Source organism: Harmonia axyridis, chromosome 4 (genome assembly GCF_914767665.1).
Source record: "Harmonia axyridis chromosome 4, icHarAxyr1.1, whole genome shotgun sequence".
NCBI lineage: Eukaryota > Metazoa > Arthropoda > Insecta > Coleoptera > Coccinellidae > Harmonia > Harmonia axyridis.
In genome coordinates, this window is record NC_059504.1 from 13,853,250 (window position 1) to 13,880,519 (window position 27,270).

Here is a 27,270-nt window from a genome sequence, read left to right on the forward strand (position 1 = left end):
TTCTAATAGCACAGTAATTCATTAAAAACTGGTTTTAGTCAAGTTTTCATTTCAATATTATTTGTTTAGAGTGAAAAAGATCGATCTTTGTGTATTTTAATTTATTAAATTTGTGAAAACCTAAGTAGTTTTGTTGCCAAATAAGCCAAACCACCCCTAGAAATCAGACTTAGAGTCTGATGGGCAATTGTAACCTTACACTTCTTTTAGTGCCTTTTCTAGTAGAGGTTGGCGACAACCATGGCAAATTTGTTCTTTTTTTGAGCGGTGTGATCCAATCGTTACTCATTCATCCTTGTCCAATCTCTTATATTCTTCATCAAGTGTTGTCTTGTTCCTGGTCTTTGGTTTCATCTTTATTTTGCCCTTTAGTTCATATGAGCAATCGCATGACGTCAGCCATCGAAGATAAACTTGTACTGCTCACAAAACAAATCTTGAGAGTCTTCTCCGAAAGTTTCATTGTAAACTAGAAGATTAATTATAATTCATTCAAATTCTAATGAAATGAAAATTTCAATATTAATGCTGATTGACATGAGTATAGCATATAGAATAACTGCAACCAATTCTCATCACGAATGAAATAAATACACACAATCATAATAAGTGCATCCGCAATATTGTAGAAAATTGACAACACAAACTTTAGAAATAAGACTAGTTTGTCTGCGTTTTCAAGGTGAACACATTTGGCATCTTGGTTTCGTCATCAGTGACGTCATGATATTAAAAAAATAATAAAAAAATATAAAATAAAAACGTTTATTCACTTGTGAAGAAAAAAAAAATACATTCTTGTACCATCACAGATTGAATAAACACAAACTAACGAAAAGTGTTGAACACTTGTTTCGAGATAAGTAAAATAAGACAAAAAAAGAAATATACAAATGAAAGTTAGGCAACATTAAGTAATTGTATATACATCCAAATTCAACAACAATGGAAAAGTCCACGCACACAATGCAAAACTATGACACACAATGCATAAAAGATCTAAAAATCGCACACAAACAACATCAACTCCGCAGTTCAACCAGATCGGCAAACACTCCCCGACGCTGGGTCATGATGAATTCTCTCAACCTGCTTCTGAATCTGGATAATCCAGTGATGTGCTGAATCTCTTGAGGTATAAAATTGTATAACCTTGGGGCAGTATAAGAAAACGATCGCTGTCCAACACATTTTTGCACCCTAGGTAAAATGAAAAGCTTTCTTCCTCGGGTCTCATAGGAATGTACGGGCAACGAAGAACTATTTTCGCCGCAACGGTATTTAATGGTGACACTGAAGTAGTACAACTGTCGAATATCAAAAACATGTGCTTCCAAAAACAAACTATCCGATGGGTATCTAGGATCTTTACCAAGAATCGTCTTCAAAAACCGTTTCTGCAAGACTTCAAGTTTGAGGATATGAGTCTTCAAAGCATTCCCCCAACAAACTATACCATAACGCAGATGACTCTCGACTAGAGCATGATATAGGATCTTCAACTGATGAACAGTAAGTAGACTCTTCAAGTATTTGAATTTATGTAGAATAGTTCTTAACTTGTTACATACAAATTGTATATGCTCATTCCATTTCAAATTGCAGTCCACCATCACACCCAGGTACTTCACTTTTTCTTCGGGCAGTATTGTACACTGTTCTCCTATTGTGGTAATATTGATAGATCTAAAAGATGGCGTCCCAGATCTATTACAGCTGAATGGCAGGTAAGATGTTTTCTTCAAGTTGACCGTGAGTAATTTATGTTCAAGCCAATTTTTCAGCTGAGGGAAACCTGTCTCTACAATTGCTAAAATATATATAGTATATTCATATATATTTCTCCCTATTAATCTCCCAAGATTCAAGGAACAAGAACAAGGAGCACTGATTTCAACAAGGCGGTAGTTTCTCATTATCCTGGAAAATCCTCCACCTCATCAAACTTTATATTCATAAAAAATCCACCAAGAAAGTCCGATAAGCCGAAGCTTTACCGGCGGCCATATAATCCTTTTTATTATCCAACCATTAACGCCATAGGAAGAAGTTGTAAAACTATACCCGAGTTATCTAGCAAGCGTACGAACCTCCATCCCCATCTTTTCAATAGGCAATTAACGATCGCATAAAGTGAAACAACAGCGGCAACGTAAAATGGCAAGTTCTCGTAAAAATTCCAGACTGAGGAGTTCCGGGAGAATTCAGAAAGCGAATTCCTCATAACTGTCAAATAAAATCCCGGGAACCTTAAGGCGCACGTCTCGGTCTAAACCAGTGAGCAGTTGAAAACTGGATGTTTCCACATGAACGAATGAATTGAATTTTAATGCTGGGAATACTGTGTGCCATCAGTGCATTCTTGCTGTACAGCCAGAATAAGCGTGGAGATGGAGCGATTGGTCTCATTTCGAGGATAGAGGATAGAATGAATCGTTGAAATCCTTTTTTGGTATGGAGAGGATAAATCGTTTGATTCTTTCAAATTTGTGCTCATAGTTGGAATAATAACCCCTCACTAGCTCTAGGCGAGGTTATTCTCAAGCCGTTTCAAGTGAAATACCCCCTGTTGGTTGATTGCAATGTTTTTATCGGTCCCTGCGTTATACACCCCAACAAAAGCCGATGAAAAAAAAGTAAAACCTACCAGACCCGAACCTTTCTGTGGGCTTGTAAAATAACACTAACAGCTGGTGATTCGGAATTGTGAACAGAGAAACAAAGAGACCCTTTGGCGGAACTCATATCCAAACTTTCGAAAACAGTTAGATTCGTGTAATTTTTGCCATGTAACACCAAGAATCTGCGGCAAGCTGTGTGTCATAGTGAGGCTTCTGGCACAGTACTTTCATCACAGATATGATTTGTTCTGAATGGGCCTGTTACCAGATGATAATATATGCAAGCTCTACAGAGCAGAGAAATATGAGACTGAGTACGAGCTAAGTAAATGGCCAGAACTGGCTGGCCAGTTCTTAAATCCACTATGGCAAAGGCTCCTAAAGATTTTGTTAGAGTTGCCAATACCATAAAAGATTTTCTTAGGACAAATTGGTATTGTTATATGCATTATAAATGTCACCACAAGGGATTCAGTGCATGGCATCATTTCTCAGAGTAGATATCAGAGTATTATGATATATACCAGATGGTGAGAGCACTATTTTTCGTCTTACGAAAAAATAGTGTTGCCCAATTATTTAACACAATTTTTTGTTCTAATTTTGATAAGTGTCACTTCATAAAGGGTTTTTCAATGAGATAAGTCATTTCGAATAGCCCGCTATCTAGGCATCTGTCACTTTTGAAGCCGTAATCTTTCGACATTTGACGTGGAAAAAAACAACGCTATTTCTAAAAATTGGATGGTACACGCTTCAACAAAGCATTGAAATAAATTATTAAAAATACTACAAAAATGTTGAGAACAGTTGGTGAACCTAGTGGAAGAATATGAGCTGTTAGGACAAGTTAGTTATATGTGAAATCAAAACGGTTTGCATCTCTCAAGACCTACTGAGAATATTGCTGATGTTGACGAAAATCTATATTTGTCGATTCCTCGTCGATTAAGAATGGTACATTCCACAAACGACATAACGCATAAATACTTAGGTCTTAAGGCTTTAAAAACTCAACAATAAGTCAACCCGGTTGTTTACCAGCAAAAACGTATATTAGCCTATTTGGTCCTTGAAATGCATCAAAATGATCTGGATTTTCATCGAAAAATCATCTCCAGTGATGAGACTCATTTTTTTTTACCTCCGATGCCGATTACCATTAATGAGCAGAACTGTCGTGTTTAGAGCTCAGAAAATCCAAGAATGATTATTGAAAAGCCTCTCTATCCTCAATGTATCACTATTGGTGCAGTTTTTCAGCTAGTGGTTTGATTGTACCTTACTCATTCCAAAATGAGGCTGGTGCAAATGTTTTGGTGAATGGTTTGAGCTACCGAGCTGTGGTTAATGATTGTTATGGACAGAATTCGAAGATACTGATGTGAATAACGTTTATTTTCAATAAATCAGCACAGCATCACTTGCTCCAAAAGCAACCAAACAATTGCAATTTTGCATGAAAAGTTTCCTGACCATGTTATTTCTCGAAAAGGTAATCACAATTGGCTACCAAGATCTGATGATTTAACACCTTGATATTTTTTTGTTTGAGGCCATGTGAAAGATGAGGTCTATGCCAATGCTCCACAATCGATTCAAGACTTATCGAGGACACAATGATATAAACATCCATTACTTTCTCTTAAAAATTTATAAATATCGAAATGAAATCTCTCATTGTAGAATACTTTATATGAAAATAAAAAAAGATGTTATAGCTACAAGCTACAATCATCACAACAACTTCGAACAGTCTGGTTATGGATTTTGCCTTTCCCGTCAACTGTCTGGAAATATTGATGTTACTCTCATAAACTAACAGAGATAATGCTAGAAAGCCGTTATAAAGTCCTCACAAGCTCACACCTTTTGAAGGAACTTGCAGAACCATAACACAGTCGGAATGAAAACATCACACTTTAAAACACCCAGCAAACTCAAAATCGACGATGAAATCATTAGCTCCTTGATTGTACCGAACAGGGCCAGAATTAACGGTCACAAGCCACATCAGGGTCGGCTTTGATTTAGTGGAGTTTGAAAATAACCAACATAAATTCAGAGATAACGAGTATGATGGGGGACAACATGGCGTCTGTGAGGTATTTCGAGCAATAAATTGGCCTTCATTCGCGAGGTCGACAGTTGAGCGTCGACTGTGGATGACACTAATGCTTGTTGACAAGATATAACCGAGTACAGTCTACAACACAGCTATGTAACCGCTGCTGCTGGTCATGTCCACTCCGAGGTGTAGTTCTGCATTAATTTTGAGAGATCAAGACGTTTCTGTGAAACCGTTCGAGAAGCGAAAATTTTATGTGAACTTTTTGGGTAGTTGTATAGTGGAAGTTCGAGTGTTTGTGACAACCATTAAACCTGCTCTTTCCTCCTCCAGTTTACTAGAATTTTTTTGGCAGCGTTAAGTTAGCCGCCTGCGGCCAGAATGACTGAAATTGAAACATTTTTCAGTGAATAACGATTTTTAGTAGCTAGATCATAACAGAAATGCATCCATCGACTTGATGTTATTTATGAACACGGCCAATAAAAATAGAAACACGATTCATAAATTGTTGTATGTAGGCTTGGTTAATCGATCGTCTAGAGGTATGATTCGATTACCTGCCTTTCGTCTTCTTCTCCGTGACTTTGTCAGATTTGTAATAGTTAAACTCTTTTGAATTATTTACATCTATTTACAAAGCCACAATTATACAGTACAAACTCAGTATTGAGAAGATCTTAATCGTCTTGTCTTTAACTCGTTCGCAACTCGTCTCAATCTAGTCTGCGAACCGTCGTTACGTCGTACGTCTCAAGTTGACAACCGAACTTAGTCTTAACTCGTCTTAGACTTGTTTCTTCGACTTAGACCAAACTTGAACTGAACTCTCTACCCGCTGGAACTTACTCTGTCTACTGACCGCAACTTACTGACCCCCAACCCTGAAAATCGACTTCCCTTCTTCCGGCTTGACCACACCCTAAGCACCACTCCGATATCGGGGGAAAGTACCACCCATAGTCCAATAAGAGTTTTGCCGTACCGCTCACAAAGCTCTTCGCGGATTCCTGGAAATCGAATATTCTCGAAGGACTAGAACCTGATACACAGATGTGACACATCTGGTACAACCGTCTTGTTTTCGATCTTTCCTAACCCCAGTAAATCTCTTAAGATTTACAATCGAGTAATCGACCCGACATGTCTTCGATATCTCGAAGAATTAACACTTCCTTTCTGAGTTATATAGAGAAGCAATTCGTTCCCTGTAAATTTATTGAAACTGTCATGCCCTCGACACTTGAAGAAACTAATAGGTCTCCGAGCATCCTGTTGACCATCTCAATTATTTACAGGGAACAATAACTGGATTATACATGTATACAAGTTCTCATTTTGAACAGAACGAGATTCATGAAAAAAAGTCCCTAACCAATGTTGTGCACCCATATCAGAAATATAGTTCAGCAGAACATTAAAAAAAATTATAGGTGTACAACTTTGCTTCCGCCATTTTGCAATAGATGGCTGTAGCGGTAAGTGGTAGTCAAAATAAATAGATCGTAGATGTCATACAATAAGCTAAGGTATTTGTAAACATAACGCCATCGAAATATTAGTCGATTTGTGTCTGCATCATGAAGTTATTCTCGATTAAACGTGTCAGTTTACGAGCCAAATTTTCGTCATTTGCGGGAAAGTTTGATTTTCAGATTCAATATAAAGAAATTCGCATCTGAGGCTCATCGAATGCTCTCAAATACTTATGGTGAAGCCGCTATTAGTGGAAGAACATGCCAAGAGTGGTTTCCAAGCTAAAACGGTGATTTTGATGTCAACGATCAGAATGGCGTTGGAAGTGTGAAGGTTTTCGAAGATGCAGAATTGGCAGCATTACTTTATCAAGACTCGTGTCAAACGCAACAAGTATTGGCAGGATCATTGGGAGTGATGCAATAAACGATTTCAAAATGACTAAAAGTCATGAAAGAATGATCTGGAAACAAGGAAATTGGATGCCGTACGAATTGTAGCCGAGAGATGTTGAAAGGCGTTTGTTTGCTGGTGAACAGCTGCTTGCAAGGCAACGACTTAAGGGATTTCTGCATCGCATTGTGACTGGAGACGAAAAATGGGTTGATCCCAAGCGCAGAAAATCATTGGGATATCCCGGCCATGTTTCGATGTCGTCGACCAAACCGAATATTCATGCTTCCAAGGTCATACTCAGTATTTGGTGGATCCAGTTCTTCGTAGAATATTATGAGTTGTTAAAACCGCAATCGAACGCAATAAATGAGTTCTAGCCGAGCATTGAAAGACAAATGGCCGCAATACAACGCCAGACAATATTATGCCCGACCCCATGTTGTGAAAGTGCTCAAGACATACTTGGAAACCTTAAAATGGGAAGTCCTATCCCACCCTCCGTATTCTCCAGACGTTACTCCCTCGGACTATCAATGGCACACGGCCTGACTGGCCAGGACTTCCGGTCTTATGAAGACGTAAAAAATTGGATCGATTTATGGATCGCTTCAAAAGATGGCCAGTTTTTTCAATGCAGGATTCGTACGATGAGAGAAAGTTGTTGCCATCTATGGATAATATTTTGAATCATAAATGTATAACCAGTTTGTCAAAATAAAGCCTCGAATTTCGGAAAAAAAAACGGAGGAAGCAAAATTGCACGCCTATGTAATTTCAATGGTGAAATTGACTGAAGGTTATTTCATTATGCTGGATCCTGCAACAGTAATACAGTGCTCCAAATTTTTATGGGAAAGATAGAAATTACCTTATTGTTTGAGTACTACTCAATAAAGTCATTTTCAATTACATAGCATGTTCAGTTTTTCCTGGGCGTATCCATATCCAAACTCTTATTACTGTTATTTCAATGGAAATCCTTCTTCATCTAATTTCATATCAATCAATCAATCCTCACTTCAGAAATATTGTCTAGAGCATTTTGGGAAGTGTTGGATCTGCTTCATTTTATGAAATCAATCTTATAATGATTGTATGACATAAAATTGTAGGAACCACAAGGTCCAGACTTGAATCAGATATTAATCGTAAGTGAAGAATCTGAACCAGTTTCCTGAAAACTGTCAACTACGATATCGATATAAAACCACGTTTTCGATCTCTCTCCAAGAGAAGGAGCTTCACCGACCGTCTGGATTACCCATAAACCCCTAATCCACCGGTTGTGTTACCGTAATCCTTTCACTTCAACCTCGTGCGTCGAAATTTTAATAGTCCCATAATACGAGCATTATGTTTGCCGCGCGACATTAAAAATTAACGAATACCTCGGGTTTACCCTCCAAATGTAGCGATGGCACTGAGCACACCCTAGGGAAATACCCGAATTGAATCATTTTTTCTGCAGGTCTCGTTTATAGCGTGCTTTGGAAAGGATATATGTGTTCTAATACTATGTACTTAAACCATCCGAATGAAAAATAAACACCAAATTTTTTTTTTGGTAAATCTTTTGCAATAACTGTTAGGTTTTGGAAGGTTTCTTGGGATCTAAATCTCCACAAATTGAAGACTTGCAACAATACAATTTTCGCTAAAGAAAAAATAGTTATTGAAAGTTTCAAAGGAAAAGAGAGCACTCAAGTTCTTGAAGCGTCGTTTGGAAACCCACATTAGAGCCAAAAGGAAGCGTGAAGAGCTTTCCAACATATTGACTCAAATGAGGAAGGCCCAGGCACATGCCAAGTAGTGTATATGTGAATAATAATAAAAACTTCAAAAAATTAGTAGTTAAATAAGCTTCAATACAAACTGAAACCATTGAATAAATATCACATAGTAAGATAACGCAATAGAAAAACGATTTTGTGGTGGCTTTATACTCACCCGAGAGATGGCGCCAAAGGCTGCGCAATTCTCGGAAGAACGCCACCGCTTGGACAAAACCCAACCGTTTTACGTCAAAATAACCACACTTCCCAATGGAGATGGAAGATTTTTACAGCAATGAGTTGTCATACTGAAGATTCCATCAGTGGTACCGAGATGAAACACCACAATCGCCCAGCAACATAAAACTTTGCGAAAAATGTCTCGCCAAAATCTTCACAACATAGTTGACATTCTGCTGCTTCATATAATGTATTTTATTTATGAACTTCCAAGAGGTTGAGTTGAAGAGTAGCCTGTGGCTGAACTCTCGGGAGTTTATCTATTCTGTATAAAAATTCCTTAATAAGAAATGTGACTCTCAGATGAATATGACTCAGTTTAGGTTCAGAAATGATTATGGTAAGGCTCTTTCTTGCTGAATTTTCTGACTCAGAGGTGTAGAGACATGAATGAGGATGTGTATGACTGTTTCATTGATTACCTTAAGGCCTTAGATTACGTGAGTTATGGGATTAACTCGTTGAAGCTCTCATTGAGATTGAAGAGGCAGAAATTAACATCATTTTACAGCTTTATTAGCATCAGACAGCATTATGTAGTTAGAATCGAGAACCAAACATCTAGTTTCGCTGTTCTTCAATATTTACTCCGAGGCTATTTGTAGGAAAGCTTCAAAGGAAAGACCAGAAGGCATAAAGTTGAATGGTGTCCTAATTAACAACATTAAATACGCCGATGTCACCGTAATTCTTGCAGGTAATATAGACAAGCTTCAAGTTATAATAGACCTCATTGTTAGTTGCAGTGAAGAACATGGCCTTTTTATCAACGTAACACAAACGACGCTACTCGTGTTGGGTGAAACAAGTATAATTGCCAAATTTAGAATAAAAAGACGCAGTATAGAACAATTGGAAGCCTTCAGATATTTGATCACTAACCTTAACAGCCAATGCGACCCTAAAATAGAAATAAGATTAGAGATTGAACAGCCGAGGAGGCCGTTTATGAGCATGAAACAGCTTTTTACGAGACCTGAGATAGGAATAGATCTCCGAATGCAGATGATGAGATGCTATACGTGTTTTCTGTTATAGGGCTGTGAAGGATGGACCCTCGATCAACCCACCGAGAAGAAACTGCAGGCGTTTGAGATGCACCTCTATAGACTAATGCTTCGGATATCGTGGGTTCAAAAAATGAGCAATTAAGAAGTACTTGCCCTGATTTGAAAATCACATTTTACTTTTGGTTTTCCAAAGTTTCCATATATTTCGGAAAAATGGTGAAAGCTTCTTCAACAGGAGGCGTAAAGCCAATGACCATTCAAGGTCGCCTTGTCAGGGAACGTGAAAGATTAGTTGGAATGACTGATGAAGAGAGAGCATTTCGAGCCAAATTCCTTAAAGCCCAAATCTCATCACCTAATGAACCTCGAGTAGAACCCGAGTTATACGCAGAATACAATAACCCTATAAGGAGATTCTACAAATATCCATTAAATCAATTGCAAAAATACCTAGAACCCAAAGTAGGTCCTAGTGTAGCATTACATCTTCGATATGTCGCTGGAAAAGCACTTTTGGGACTAGGCATAATATTAATATATTATGCCTACTATTTCAAATATAACGGCCACGATTGGACAAAAAAAGGAGGATGGAAAGTAACATAACCTCTTCATTGGCATAAAAAAAAGGAAGACCGGATATATTGGCCAAGTAATGAGGGCTACGAAATATGAGCATCTGAGGTCGATAAATGATGGTAAAATACACGGCAGTAGATCGCTTGGTGGAAGACAAAATTTTTGGCTGAAGGGTTCGAAAAGATGGTTCAAATGTACTTCCACCGACATTTTCAGAGCAGTGACTTCTAGAATTAGAATTTCCAGATGGATCACCAACCTTCATTAGGAGAAGGAGTACTGAGAAGAAGAATATGCACCTTCATTTTCTTTGTTGACCAAAGAAAAAGCAAATGGTCTCAGATTCACAAGTCCGCAAACAATAATCCAATACCAAATCTGAAGATATTCCGCCAAAAACCATTCGACGTTAGCAATACACAACTAAAACTACGAGTATATTTTCTTTGAATATCGAACCGGCAGATATAAGCGATAAGAACTGAACTAACCGACAAGAAATGAGAATACATTTCAATACCGAGTCCGGAACTTTTACACATACCAAAGAATATCCCTCCCTTTCAGAAATGCGACATTCATGTTATTGACACAGGAGATAAGGAGGCGCTTCTCTCTTTCATTCCTTTCGGAGGAGATAATTTTCGAACGGATATGACGTCAAAGTCCCGCCAAACGAGAAATAAGTCCCGATTTGATCTTTGCTCCCCGTTTCTGCGAGCATCATCGCTTTTGAAAGCCAGCCAAGTCCTCAAAGATATCGGATATAATTTTGGAGTGATTGGACTCTGCCAGAATGCCGGTTCTGTTTGATTCTGAACAGTCTTGGGTCAACGTTAGGTCTTTCGTAATTTGAAGAATTATGATGCTTTTTTTTGTGAAACTTTGAACGTTGAACTATTTGGTTTTATTCAAGAAACGTTGAAATATAATGGGCTTCCCCAGAGACGAAAAACACCCAGACAATAAAAGCTTGTCTGTTACATTATAAGTGAAAAGCGATGAACCACCACCTACAGTGGTGAGTTCTCATAAAATGAGCAAGTCAAGCTTGCAGTTGCGAATGAATACTGCCTCAAAAACTCGACTGAGAGCTGAAAGATTTTCGAATTCATGAAAACAATTGCTACTAAATTAATTCAATGGAAATCTTAAGGATATCTCATCTAGTGTCACGTCGCTTGAGCTCAGGGGAAGGCGTGTTACTAATATGCAAAGTCTCAAACTGTTAATATCAACATAATAAGATAATATGATATGATATCAACGCGTTTATTCTTGGACGTCAACTGACATTATTTTCAAAAATAGAATACACATTATTGTATTGACTCGCTTCTGAAAGCCAGCCAAGTTCTCAAAGATATCGGATATAATTTTGGAGTGATTGGACTCTGCCAGAATGCCGGTTCTGTTTGATTCTGAACAGTCTTGGGTCAACGTTTGGTCTTTCGTAATTGGAAGAATTATGTTTTTTTTTAGTGAAGCTGTGGACGTTGAACTATTTGGATTTATTCAAGAAACGTTGAAATATAATGGGCTTCCACAGAGACGAAAAACACCCAGACAATAGAAGCTATTCTGTTACATTATTAGTGAAAATCGATGAACCACCACCTACAGTAGTGAGTTCTCATAAAATGAGCAAGTCAAGCTTGCAGTTGCGAATGAATGCTGCCTCAAAAACTCGACTGAGAGCTGAAAGATTTTCGAATTCATCAAAACAATTGCTACTAAATTAATTCAATGGAAATCTTAAGGATATCTCATCTAGTGTCACGTCGCTTGAGCTCAGGGGAAGGCGTGTTACTAATATGCAAAGTCTCAAACTGTTAATATCAACATAATAATATAATATAATATGATATCAACGCGTTTATTCTTGGACGTCAATTGAAATTATTTTCAAAAATGGAATACACATTATTGTATTGACTCGCTTTTGAAAGCCAGCCAAGTCCTCAAAGATATCGGATATAATTTTGGAGTAATTGGACTCTGCCAGAATGCCAGTTCTGTTTCATTCTGAACAGTCTTGGTTCAACGGTAGGCCTTTCGTAATTGCAAGAATTGTGTTTTTTTCGTTTGGAGTTTTAGTCGTTGGACTATTTGGATTCATTCAAGAAACGTTGAAATATAATGGGCTTCCTCAGAGACGAAAAACACCCAGACAATAAGAGCTATTCTGTTACATTATTAGTGAAAAGCGATGAACCACCACCTGAAGTGGAGAGTTCTCATAAAATGAGCAAGTCAAGCTTGCAGTTGCGAATGAATGCTGCCTCAAAAACTCGACTGAGAACTGAAAGATTTTCGAATTCATCAAAACAATTGCTACTAAATTAATTCAATGGAAATCATAAGAATATCTCATCTAGTGTCACGTCGCTTGAGCTCAGGGGAAGGCGCGTTACTAATATGCAAAGTCTCAAACTGTTAATATCAACATAATAAGATAATATGATATGATATCAACGCGTTTATTCTTAGACATCATCTGACATTATTTTCAAAAATGGAATACACATTATTGTATTGACTCGCTTTTGAAAGCCAGCCAAGTCCTCAAAGATATCGGATATAATTTTGGAGTGATTGGACTCTGCCAGAATTCCAGTTCTGTTTGATTCTGAACAGTCTTGGTTCAACTGTAGGCCTTTCGTAATTGCAAAAATTGTGTTTTTTTTGTTTGGAGTTTTAGTCGTTGGACTATTTGGATTCATTCAAGAAACGTTGAAATATAATGGGCTTCCTCAGAGACGAAAAACACTCTGACCATAAAAGCTATACTGTTACATTATTAGTGAGAAGCAATGAACCAACACCTCTAGTTGTGAGTTCTCATAAAAAGAGCGAGTCCAGCTTACAGTGGCAAATGTATGTATGTGTGCTCCCTCGAATACTCTACTGAGTGATAAAATGTTTTTGAAGTCTTCAGAACAATTGGTAGTAAATCAATTCAATGGAAATCATACTGATATGTCACGTCGCTTGAGCTCAGGGGAAAGTCCGTTACTAATTTGCAAAGTCTCAAACTATTAATATCAACATAACAAGATAATATGATATGATATCAACGCGTTTTTTCTTGGACGTTATTATCATAATTGGATACATATATGTGTATTGACTCGGTGTTTACTTGATGAAAATTTAAATCAAATCGAAAATAAAATTTTTATATCTAGTTAGCTGCTTCCGAGTAGGTTCATTTTTGATTCTATAAATTATAATTGTTTCACTACACAGTAGTTTTTTAGATTCATTACAAAAATATAAAATCTGTTGAAGCTACTGTGTGGCGAAATAATTGTAACCAAAAAATCTGAATACAATTACAATCCAATAGTTACTACTACTACCTACCCGCAAGTAGCTCAACTAGATATAAAACTTGCCTCTCAAACACAAACTGAACATCACCAAAAGGAAACAATACTTGATACCGGAAATATAACGTGAAAACCTTTTTCAATTCTATTCCGTTTGATTTATACTTTTCCCTGGAATGAATTGCTGCAATGGAAATATTCTTGAGCCCCTTTCCACATAAAAATAGTAACATATTCGTTTTATCTTATAAAATCTGAATATGCTGATCACTATGATAACTCGAACTTATTCAGAAATAGAATGAAACAATGAGAAGATCTCAACGAATGTTGAATTTGTCAAATAAGAGCTCGGAGAAAATTATATGATATAAATGTTGATTTAGGAATCCGCCGTATACCAAAACCACTGCATTCCCAAATTAAAATCATAACAGTCGAATCCACATATGCTATGAAAATCCAGAGTTCTTCTTCTTGTGGTCTCTGCTTTTCAGCGCTTCAAAACTGACGGAATACGAGCTGACTTTGGCTCAGTTGGAAACACACGAAGCGTATAATTACGTCTGCACTCTTTCATGATTTGCCGTTTTGTCGACATTAGGGACAATCCCGCATTTTGCATTTCTCTCATGATAGAAAATGCAGGATGTGGTGGGAGAACAATGATTTGTCGAAGAGAAAAGAAGGCTTTGTGTGCTTCTTCAGAGCTCATCAACGTTGATTTCGATTTCCAGTTCTTTCCATTCATCGTGATGCCAGTTTGGGAACAGTTCGTTTTTGTGAATACCGAAAAGTTTGGCCACAAGAGAGAATACCTGAGTTCTCTCTTGTGGCCAAACTGAGGTTAGAAACGATTTGTTGAGGTGAGATTCATATTGAAATGTTTGCTTCTACCGAAGGTAGCGGTGGAGTTTTTTTACATAATTATAATCAAAAGAAATATACAAAATTGAAAATAATTTTCAATAATTACGTCTTGAATCATGGTTATACTCCGAAATATTTCTGAGTTGAACTTGATTCTACTTTGAATTTCCAGATTCACTTCAAAAACTGTCTGGTTCTTCATGGAGTGTTGATGCCAGCATTTTGAGTACTGCAGTTTTGGCCTTGGTTTTTTCTGCTGCTGAATACTGTGGTTCTGTTTGGTTAAATAGTGCTCACGTTCACAAAAGTCTAATTGTTGACCCTTCAGAGAAAGTTCCAAGTTTTAATCTTCGTAGGAAAATTTGGTATACTTTTAATCGACTAAGGACTAGTCATGGTCATTGCAATAGTATGCTCTTCAAATGGCATTCTACTGAAAGTCCACTATGTGAGTGTGGCGTGAAAGAAAGCGTTGACCACTTGGTAAATAGTTGTTCAATTTATGAATTTCATGGTGGTTTTCAAGTTATCCATTCAATTTAAGATTCTTTTTTTAGAATACGACGATAACTTTTAATTAATATCATGAAAACTAACATTTATTACTCCTTTCTGGTTCTTTTCCCTCTTGTTTGCAGTATATGCTCTGTTAAGTTTTGGTGAAAAAGAAGGATGCAAAAGATTTTTGTTAGGATAAAGAGGAAGCCCTTCAATATAAATATGTCAGCTTATTCTGTTAACAAATACACAAACCAATCACTCCACATTTATAGAGTTTTTACTGATGCCCCGTTCTTATTTTCTCTGCTAATACCCTAAAGTAATAAACATAAATAGAGGGAGTATATGCAATTTTTACATGTCCTAACATGTATATTACTTTTCCTATATATATATATATATATATATATATATATATATATATATATATATATATATATATATATATATATATGTATTATATGTATATTATATTGAATGAAATATATTTATTTGAGTGTTTCCCGATTAAATATGCCAATTTGAGTATTTGAAATCCGATATTTTTCCCTATTGTCGAATTTATAATAAGCAGAATTTCATTATTTTCTGAAAACCACGGATTGGCATATTTTGCTCTCCTAGTGTCATCGGTTGTTTCACGTCGTTTGGCGCACTTGAAGTTCGTTTTCTGAATTTCTGATATATTTAGATATGTATTTCATTATATTTTGAGTTGATATGACACTTTGATTCACTATGGGGCATAAGAAGTGCGTTCTTTGTGGAGAAATTTGCGAATTGAGTGAAATATCGTATCACTGATATATTTTCATTTCCGCGCGCTTCATGTTAAATTTGATAGTTCATGTTGGGGACAAAATTTGCTCACTGAAGATGACATATGATCCCTTTAATAATAATAAATAATAAATACTCTTTATTTCAGAATCGTCTCAAGTTTACAACATGAAATGAAATGAAATAGTGTCAAAAAAGTAGTATATTTTCTAGTTATTTCCTAAATAATCTTGTAGGCAATAGGGTTCCATATCCATCAACATCGAGAATATTTTCTTCTTAAATATTTTGTAGTTTGTGATGTTCTTTGTTTCATTAGTTAGATGATTGTATAATAGTAGACATCTGTATTCTGCTTGTTGTTGGGTTGTTGTTAGTCTATATTTGGGATAGTTATAATTCTGTGTTCTAGTTTCATATCTCTCTTTCAGATTCTTGTATTGTTTAAATGATTCATTATTCTTATGTATAAACAGAATGCATTCTTGTATGTATAAGCCATATAATGTTAATATCCTTTTCTGTCGGAAAAATTCTCTGCATGATTGGTTGTAATTCAAGCTGCAGCTTTTTTTTGGAGCCTGAAAAGGGATTGTATGTTTCCAGATCCGTAAAATATCAGTCCATATCTCAATTTTGATTCTATCATTGCATAATATACAGTTTTTGTTACTTCAGGATTTAGATATTTAACTGTTACTCTGAAAGCATACAATGATGATGCAATTTTGTCTTCTAAGTTTGCTATATGTGTTTTCCATTTCATATCACCATCAATGTATATACCTAGAAATTTTGTATGTTCTGATATCTTGAATTCTTTATCTATGTTTATTACTCTGAGGATAATACTGAGATTTATTTACACAAGCTTCATTGTTTGAAGACAACAATTTTTTTTGTATTGCTTTCTTCCCAAAAGAATATATACATGGGAAATAACTCGTTGAAAGCGATTCAATAAATATATCATATTTCAGCAGAAAAATCCAGACGAATCGCCTGAAAAGAGGAGAGAGATTTGCTTGATTTTCAATTATATAGAAAAAGCATGAGACATTCAACGGTCGAATCTCGCCTTACTCCACTAAAACCTATTCTGCATTGATTGTCAGCTGCTCTCTTATGCCTTCACGCTCATTGTGCGGATCTTGCCTGGTAGCATATAATGCAGGAAATAATTCAATTTTCAATTTTCTCAAGTGGAAAGATCCAGAGCCACTCAGATGGGGAAATGAATAGGAAATTGAGTGAACCTTGGCAGGATCAGATTGATGTTTTTCTATGTGAAGCCAGATAATCGTTGAAATAGATAACTGGGGGCACATTTTATCCACTGAAAAGGAGTTGGAATTGGTAATTTCATTTTAGAGGAAGGTTTGTTGGTTTTGAACGGTCCTTTTTCGAACCGATCGTTCTATCATTTCTTTACAATGGCTGTAATTGTCTTTTGAGTCGAGAGTGGTCGTAAACGATAAGGGTTGACTCACTGATGACGAATACATCCTCATATTCAAACCCAGTTAGATGTCCGTGAATACGATAGTATTCGAATGCCTAATTTAATGTTTCCGAAGAACCAAATCCAAAGAAAATTCAAAAAGAACTTCGAAAGAACTACCCAAGATTTTCATAAGAACGAATCCACGGAGAATTTGGGTTTTGATATGAAATACCAAATTCCGTGAAAATTTTAAGCTGATCACATCATCAGAACCATAGAAAATTCAAGGAGAATTTTGTAAAAAATACTTGTGGTGCAAAAAATCGATTAGACAAAATGTCTGTATCTAGCCGAATTTGTCGTCAAAATACTTAATATAAATGTACCTGCATTGGTGTAGCAATAGTCTTTCGTGGTACTTGTGCATACAACTTTCTCATTCATAAGGTTCTCAGAAAGATACAATAGAGAATATCTTTCCCCTACCCCAATTAGTGTACAGGTATCTTGATACCATTGCGCATGCATACAACTTAGAGAATAAGAAAAGGGAGAAGAAATTCACGGTGTACTTCCAACTGCTTTACCATCTAGTTTACTCGCCAGATCTTGCCCCTGATGATTACTGGCTTTTTGAAGACCTCAAAAAAATACTCAAGGGAAAGAATTTTGGGTCTAATGTAGAAGTGATTGACGATGTTGAAGCCTATTTCAAAATCAAAGACGACTCTTTCTACAGAAAAGGTTGAAAAGTTCGAGGAGCATGGAAGTGAATGTCACACTCTTGAAAATGACTTTGTTGACGAATAAAGTCGAATTTTCAAGAATAAAATTGTTTTTACTGTTTAGACCCGAGACTTATTAAGTGAAGTGTTATCATAATTTCAATTTTCACACAGTAACGTCATTACTGCCAAACCCAGAGTTTTTCCACATCTCTAATTGGATCAAACGAACCAAAAACCCCGAAAAAGAGCTGTCATAAACGTCCACCAAATACGACGGTCAAGTGTCATCAATCTTCCGGCCATTTTTTTCACGCGCCCTCCATCAGAAGGCAATCAAAAGCGAAACAATGTGAGTGCATATAAATCCAGCAGTTTCCCTACCAATTTGCTAGATTTATCGTCCGGAACGGCCAGGTAGACAAGTTGATTCAATTGTGAGCTTGTCATATCCAATAACTCTCGTGAAATGTGGCCTCAACTAATGGCGGCACTCTGGGGTCCATAGAAAATTCATACCCTTCACATTCGGACACCGCCGTATCGGAACTCTATGCTCGTAATAAGATTTCGGGCGTGTTCCATTTCGAACGCAGTGGTTTCTGACAGTCTGTCGTCCGTTGAAATTTCGCTTGTCGACGTCGAAAAGGTCCAAAATTGATGTGGGCCAACGTATTGTTTTGGACGGGACATTCGACGGCAATAAATGATGGTGTTGTGCCTGTCAGAGAACAACATGAAAGGTTTCACGCCGGGCTGACATTCTCTTACCAGTGTGATTTCTGTGGTCTGTGGGAATGGGACAGCTGTGTTGATGTTACGTCAAAATTGATGTTTACTCGATGGGCGATTTATTGGGGGGGAGTAGTATGTGTGTTGGGGATTTGCGAAATTAGGTACATTCTATCGACTTTTGGGGTGACAGTTTGGACCTAAAGTAGATCAACGTAATTTTTTCCATTTACACATTCCAGAAAATATCAGCAAATGATAATTAAAAATGTTCTTTATACACACCTGGAGTTTGAGCGTCATTTACATTTTATCAGTTCTTCTCATGTGTGATATGCAACTTTAAAATGACGAAACTTCAACTTTTCCATTGAAAATATTTGTCAAATGTTACATAAATCGTGAAAACGAACAGATTCTTCAATTCAAGTTCAATTTCTAGTTGAAAACTATTTATGTACACTAGCTTTTGAATTTCAATGGATTCTAAATAGTTGATCAAAATGCACGCTTTTGATTCCACATGTATGTTAGCAATTCATAATTTAATACTAAACCCATGTTATCCTAAGCACATCATGCTAAAGCTATAATTTTCAGAATCAATCACGCGCATGAGTCTTTATGATCGAACCCAATCTACAAAGCAGGTACCAAGTTACTGTCGCTCTGACGAGGACACTCCAGCCCTCACTGGTATCACTTCTACTTAGATCCTGTATAGTAAGTTAGTTCAATTGTGTTTGTTATAATAAACTCTGCATCCTGGGTGATAGTATTATTTTTAACATAAGAAACTTTAGATAATTTAACAAGTATAATTTTCATATTGTCAATTGGGGGTAAAGGTAGAGAAAAACTAAAATAGTTTTTGGTGAAATCCATTCGATGTTTGTTTAGTCTAATTCAAAATTAACCTGTCCTGTATATCATATATATTTTATATTGTAAGTTGAACATGTTCACTGATGAACTCCTGATTCAATTGTGTTTGAGGTTCACTCTTTTACACTGATTAACAAAGTTTTTTTCATATATTGGTTCAAAGACAATATCTGGGTCTATGTGAATATTATTAGCTTCTTTTTAACTTATTACATAATAAACGAGAAACAGAAGAATTTTGTTTGTGTCATTCCAAAATATTAAATGCGTTGAAATAATACCTGAAGCCTAGAAATGTAGAACTGTCGAAAATGTTTTTCTATTCATTAACTTTCTTGGTTTTTCTTATATTATTGTTTGTAGATGAATTCATAAAAATACTCTGTTCTATTTGTAAAAACTCTTGTATCTGAAAATAAACTTGAAATGAGTTCGAAACTGCGCGGTTACAAAATGTAATCCTCATATTTCTAAAATCCTTTTCTTGCTAGTAAAAGCAAAGAAAGTATAAAATTTGTTTTAACTATAATCAACTTCCAAAGAATATCTACTGAAACAATTAAATGTGTATGAATGGTATCTCATTCAAATCCCTTTTACAGAGTGTGCCATAACTAGCTCCTACATTTTCAAAATCAAAGTAGAAGAACAGGAAAGATGGTGAGGATAGAAAGAGGAATTCAACATGAAAGACTAAATACCAGTCGAAGCAATCATTCCAATTATTTTATTATTAAATCATAGCTTCAAGAACATTTTATAATTTGATTTTCTTTCCCAATATTAGATATTTGTATTTTATTGGGCGTCCTTTGAAATATGGGAGCTAACCGTGGCGCAATCTAATATTTGTCCTTAGATATCTGCATCATTCAGAATTGAATTTCAGTGCAGACATAAAATATGTGGAACCTTCATCTTCATCACAAATTGACATCCTTTTTGCCCGATCAAAATTTACACTATATGTTATTAATATGTTTATTATTTGACCCAATGCTATATATCTCAAGAGTATTTCCAAAGTATAGGAAAGAAGTTCGAGATCCATAAGATACGCATAAGAAATTCAGTGGTCCAATCGACAGCTGGATCTTAATTCAAAATTCCCGCCAAACCTAACTAATATTTTCTGCATACACCTCCACCCACTTTGATCCATTTCGGTTAGGAACGGGCTGAAATATGACCTCTTTCTCCCCGCCTACGATCCACCTGCTCAAGACAAGTGAAAAATCGTATATTTCCGGAACGCAGCCCATAACGGGCGGTAGCGATACGTGAACCGAATCCACTCGAGCAATATCACGCATAATTTCGCCATTGGCAGGCTCCATTTGCCGAACAGCTAATAGCTTTTATCGGGACCGATTCGTAGACGAATTTCACATCTACTTTCCGCTTCCCGCGATATACAGCCGGTCCCCCTGCTTCGGAATCGCGCTCTGCGTCCGTATATTGATGAATGGCGTCCGACATGAGCAGTGGATGTCGTTAGCGGAGGATATCGCTGCGTATATACATGTATATATGTGCTCCAATTAGAGCTTCGGGATTTTGGAGTGAAGTAGTAGGTATAGCAACAAAATTGTACGCCTTTGGCACTTCAAGTAGAGTTGGGGTGCTAATGCGCGTCCGTTGAATTGTTCAAAATATACCTCAAATTTGTTATTTATTTGAAAGAGTTAGTTCAATCAATGGGGTGAAAATATTTGGGTCTCATTTCGCTTTCAATCCTCAAGGAAATGATTTAACCAGCTTTTATATTTTGTCTTGGTTCCTTTAGCGAAAATGATGATATATATGAGATCTGAGACATCAATTGATGCGAAAGTCAATAGAATAATTTCCAACGGAAAATATTCAGGGTAATAAAAAATAGTCAAAAAAACAAAAAGGATTTTGGTTGGTTCTCTCGAAAATCGTATTTTTCACCAGCACCTATCACGGTCTCAAATAATAACTTGCAAACATTTATTAATAAAGACAATTGAATTCTTAAGAGGCTATTTGTTCAGTCTATAGAAAAATATGTGCTCTTCAGCATCAGCTGTAGGATAGGAAATATCTTGCAGTTCAAGAAAATTAATACCTCTTTTTTTATTATTTAAATTGGATAGGGTCTTGCTGGATAATAACTTAGGAAATAGTACATTGCAGGAAATTTTAGGCCTCAATCTAAATAGCACTTGATATCTTCGGAACTTGAGATATAATTAACGAATTCTAAATCAAGAGCCATTATTGTGATCAAGAGGATAAATCTTTTTTTCTGAGGAGAATATCATCTTGTTCGCATCAGATGAAAAGATTGATCTGAACCTCTTGATTTTCGGTAACTCAAGAACTCTCATAAAACTGTAGTTCTTTAAATAAAATAATTAAATAAAATAAAACGAAGTAATTTCCACTATGTTATTTAATTGTTAGCAACAATTGTTTCGCCACACTGTGGCTTCATCAGGCTACATTTCTGAACTGATAAGAGTACAAAGGTTTTCGGAATCTTATATAGGAACAAAATTGGCACAAAAATATTCGAAAGGGTATAAATTACAAAGTTATATTGGACCATTTACAGCCTGGGATTTCCAAACTATCGGAAGAAATTCAATAAAGGGGATGAGTTTACATCCGTTTGTTCGTTCAACAGAATATTTTGGGTATTATACCTGTTTATTTCTAGGGATTCTAAGAGTGTTAGTCTTAAGAAAAAAAAAAAAAAAAACTGTTGTTCTTTGATAATCTAGTCGATCTTCCGCCTATAGTTTAGATTAGATAGTCAATTCGGTAGAAAGAAAGATTTCGGAACTGCGGCCAGTTATCTTTTGATCTAAACCCATATCTCAATTGCTATATTACCAATCTTACAGCGTCCCCATAGAGCTTTGGAAATCACCTCCTTTGGATTTATAAATGGCTTGCTAAGGAAATTGCCTTTCAGACTGGCCAATTTTAAACATAAGCGACATAAGTATGTGTTCAGCTATTTGCGGATCTGCAAATTTCATCTTTACCGGCGGGTCCATACGGACGAGAAGGTAGTTATAGAGCTCCGTCAGCAATTCACAATAATACGTTCAAGATCTCTTATAACTACGGTTGGCATCAGAGGAGATTCTAGTCTAGTTCTTTCTAGTCGACGCTGGGAATATCCAAATAGTTCATTATATTACAGCGTTAATTTTTCGCTCTAAGCTCTGCTTAAATTTCGGTTTTTCATTTCAACAACAAACTTCAGTTGTAGGTGGAACCATGGTTAAAAAGTTCTAAATTTTCAACTCTGTTAGAAACTCGTTCACTATCTAAAGAATGCAGTTTTTATAATTGAGACCGAGGAGAATTGAACTACTAACAGAATAGAGGTTCCCAAATGAAGGAGTGGAGACCAACAAGGCGAATAAGAAGAGGAAAGCAGAGAGGAGCGTGGCAGATACTATGAGAAAAGCTTCCAACCATACGGTTCCTATAAAGGAGCAAGCTCAAGGTAGCGAAAAGGTATTGAAAGTGGTAGATGTACGTTTTAAAATTGAAACTTGATGATTAATAAATTATACAATGAAAAACGATAAAATAAAATAAAGAAAGGTTCAAATTAGAAAGTAGTTGTAGACGAGCAAACTCTTGATGAAGATGAGGAAAGGAATCATTTAGGTCTGGGAAGGGGTAGATAAATAAATGTATTTGCAAATTCGGTTGGTCCTAAATTCTAGTTTTTGTATATAATAGATAACATAAAAATAGATTTGAATTTGAGAAGAATACAAGAGAAGCTAACTCCTGTCAGAGATAAAGGGAGGAATAGTTAAGGAGTAGATATAAGTTTCAAAATAAGAACTTGATGGCAGTGTGGTTGGTCCTACCTGCAATTTTAAACCTGAGAAGATTGGTAGAGACTAGTCTGCTCAAGTTTGAAGCTCATTTCTCTGATAATGACGAAGGGAAGAATGGTATAGGAGTACCAAGATGAACGTTTAAGAAGATTGCATTGTGTTCGGTTTTACCTTGAGTGTTTACACTGGTGCATATGGTCTTGAATGTAGAGAGCCAAGAAAAACGTTGAAAATAAGAAAAGAAGATCCATAAACCTGAGAGGACATATAAAAAACAATATCTTGATTGAAATAAAGGAAAATAGAGGTCAGAAAGAAAACCTAGATATATAATATAACTTAAAAACTTGAAACTTGAAGGCAGTGTGATTGGTCTTACCTAGTAGTATTTAGAGCTGTACATCCTGAGGTAGGATTGTCCACAATCTTAGCGCGATGTAGCGTCTTTTGAGCAAAAAGACAAGAATAATATGGAAAATAAAGCAAGAAGAACTTAAAATATGAATAAAAGGAGGATAGAAAAGAAGAAAGGAATAGTTTATAAGTCAACTATATCTATGACTGTAATTGGTCTTACCTTTCAGTATTTACAATAGTACATCCAGGTGTAAGTGCTTTCACGATCATAGCTCGACATAGCGTCTTCGATTGAAAGAGCAAAGAATAACAGAAAATAACACAAGAAGAGCTTTAGACCTTAGAGGGCATATATAGGAGTAAGCTCTTGATATGAAAGAAGAAAAAATTAGTTTAGCAGTCAGAAGCAGTACCTAAATTCGGTAGATTGAAATTTGATGGCAGTGTGGTTGGTCTCACCTTGCAGTGTTCACACCGGTACCTCTTCGATAAGGTGCTCCAAAAACACAAGAAAAGCTTCAAACCTTAGGGAACATATGTTTGAGCAAGTCCTCAATGGAAATGAAAGAGCAATTCAGATGTCAAAGGTGTGCCTAGATATCTATATGATTTAGAAATTTGAAACTGAAAAGTTCTATTGTAGGGTTCCCCGTACTCGTAGCTTCTTCAGTGTAAGGAGCGAAGAATGACATAGGAAATAACACAAGAGCCATAAACCGGAGGAGACATATAGAGAAACAAGCAGTCAATAGAAAAGAAGGAAGAAATAGTCTATGAGACGAAAGGAGTACCTGGATGTTTGAATTAGAAAATTGATTCCAATAGATTTAGTCTTACCTTGCAATGTTTGCAGCGGTATATTGTTCAATGAAATTGTCCATAAATAGCTTCTTCATAACATGGACAATACTACAAGAGGAGCTTCATACCTGGGAGGACTTATAGGAGAGAAAACCCATGATAGAAATGGAGAAAGTAATAGTTTAGGAATGAAGGAATACTAAGATATATGATTTAGATTGAAACTTGATGGCACTGAGGTTGGTCTTACCTTGAAGTGTTAACACCGGTATATCCAGGTGTAGTGTTGTCCTCGGTTGAAGCATATTTGAATAACATATAGAAGAGCAAGACTTGAACTTGATAGGAATGAAGGAATTGATAGTTTAGATAGAGAAGGAGTACCTAGATATATGATTTTGATAATGAGACTTGATGGCAGTGTGGTTGGTCTTACCTTGCAGTGCTTTTACTGGTACATCCTGATTTGTATTTTCCAAAATCATAGGGTGACATAGTGTCTTCATGGATGATAACACAAGAAGTCAAACCTAAGAGGACTCATGGAGGATCTATATCTTGATAGAAATGAAGGAAGGAATAGTTTGGGAGTCAGAAGGAATACCTAGATAAATGATTCGAAAGATTGATACTTTTTGACAGTGCGTTTGGCATTTGGTTCTCACTTTAAAGTGTTTACACTGGTACATCCTGAATTGGATTGTCCATATTTCATATTCAGCACGACAGCGTCTTCATAACATGCACTATAACACAAGAAAAGCTTCAAACCTAAAAGGACTCGTAGAGTACCTAGTACTTGATAGAAATGGAGGAAGATATAGTTCAGGATTCAAAAGGAATACCTAGATATATGATTCAGGAGATTGAAACATTTCAGCATTGTGTTAGGTATTACCTCTCAGTGTTTACACCTGTACCTCCTGAAATAGGATTGTCCATAATCATAGCGCAACATAGGGTATACATAACTTGGACAATAACACTGGAAAAACTTCAAACCTAAGAGGATTCATAGAGCACCTAGATCTTGATAGAAATGGAGGAAGGGACAGTTTAGGAGTCAGAAGGAAAACCTAGATATATAATTCAGAAGATCTAAACTTTTTGGCAGTGTTTTTGGTGTTTGTTTCTTACCTTACAGTGTTTACACCGGTACATCCTGGAGTAGGGTTGTCCGCAATCGTAGCGCGACAAAAGGTCGGCATTGATGCAGGCAGCCTGTCCGGCCAGGTTGTCCAGCACCAGGAGTTCGTCCAGCATCTGTCTACAAGGGGCACCCCCCCGAAGAGCGATCTCAGGAAGGGCACCTTCTACAGCGTGTTCGCAACAGTGGCGCATCCGAAGACCGTGCAGCACCTCGCGCCTGCGCTCTATACCCAGGTCGCGGCCGCACACCTCCTCTTTGTGCGATTCTTTCAAATAATAAAGGCACTGAGTAGAGTTACTGTTAACAGTGGCGGGGGGACAAGGCGGCGGACAAGCGGAAGAGGTTATCTCCTCCGTTGACGTGGTATGCGACGAAGAACAGACGGCCCGCAGTTCGTCCGTGAGTTGCAGGTCGTTGGTCGACAGCCAGGGGTTCAGTAGCGGCGGGACGTTGTTACCTGTGGCAGTGGCGAACGCCAGGCCGGCGGCCATCAGGAGCAAAGACAGGCCGACCGACGAGACCTGGTGCATTCTGCGGTGCATTCAGCTGCGGGAGCCGGGAGCATCGCTGCTGCGGTTGCCCCCCTCGTGGCTCCCCCGGGCTCCTTCTGCCAGGGCCCGCTAGGCCGCCCCCCGGCCTCTCTCACCTCCGTCATGCTGCATGCTCGACGACGACGACGGCGACGTTGACTGACGTGTCGCGACGCAACCTTCAACGCACATCACATCTCTATCTCACGGCACTACACACGACTGTCCTTCGCTTTCACTGCTTCTCGACTCCGCGAGATTTCTCGTCTTGTACGCGAGCACTGCTGCTGCTTCTGGCAACGGCCGCCATCTTTGAGAAGGTATGTTGGTAACAGTCCTCCCCGCCCGGGCGCGAGCTGTGCCGGCCGTCTCTCGCTCGACACTGGCGCTCACACTGATTTTAGGGCGCAGGCGCTGAAGAGATCGATAGGACACCGCCGCCGCCCCGGCCCGCTCAGATCAATTACACGTCTGCGGCTGACGCGACACTGGCGACGTCTAGCGGCAAGGCGGTTCTTCGGGCGGGAGGAGTGCCATCTGTTGACGGTCGGAGGTAGAGTCGAGAACATCGATCGGTTAGGGTTGAACGCGTGGGTGTTAGAACTGCTTGGGGTAAATCTGAATGAAATTTGACACGATAACGATTTGGAATGAGGGTTATTCTTTATAGAGATTGATTTCATAAGATGATTCGATTAATTTTTTAGATAGAATAGGGATGAACATGGATGGACAAACAAATTGTTCATCTTCGTTTGAAGGATCAAGTAATATATAAAGCAATACTTTACTCAAAAACGGCTTGACCGATGTGTATTGCAATTCTGTAGACTTTATAGTTCAAATGAGCTCAACGACTAACCAGGAAAAGAAAATTTTTCCTTAAAAATTCGTGTTTATTCGTCAACCTAGTCTCACATGCACTCTAATTCCCCTCTTCAATATTTATGTCTATAACACTTAACTCGCTCTGAAATCGGAAGGGTTGCTTCAACCAGGACCGATTCTCCAAGTGATAATTTTTCGAATCCTCAGATGTACCAGGATCGCTACAGGCCCCTAATAATTGGGTATTCATCTCCCATAGATTTAAACAGTTTGTTTTCTTAAGAAAAACATAGTAACTTTTCAATGCATTTTCTGTAGAAATATAAGTCTTTGTTTTAGC

The 27,270-nt window shown here is 37.2% G+C and overlaps 1 protein-coding gene and 1 long non-coding RNA gene across 2 annotated transcripts in view; one reads left to right on the forward strand and one right to left on the reverse strand.

Annotated features, from left to right (window-relative positions):
* LOC123677705 overlaps positions 1 to 26,468 on the reverse strand; it is a 163,951-nt gene extending 137,483 nt beyond the window's left edge. Inside the window, exon 1 of the mRNA XM_045614388.1 lies at positions 25,560 to 26,468. Within this exon, the coding sequence (XP_045470344.1) occupies positions 25,560 to 26,114 (555 nt within the window). The 5' untranslated portion in view covers positions 26,115 to 26,468. The remainder of the gene's footprint in view (positions 1 to 25,559) is intronic.
* Positions 1,480 to 1,806, forward strand: LOC123677706. Its single transcript, XR_006747124.1, has 3 exons — positions 1,480 to 1,512; positions 1,606 to 1,727; positions 1,785 to 1,806. It is a non-coding gene; the product is annotated as an uncharacterized LOC123677706 (long non-coding RNA).
* Positions 26,469 to 27,270: the final 802 nt, after the last annotated feature.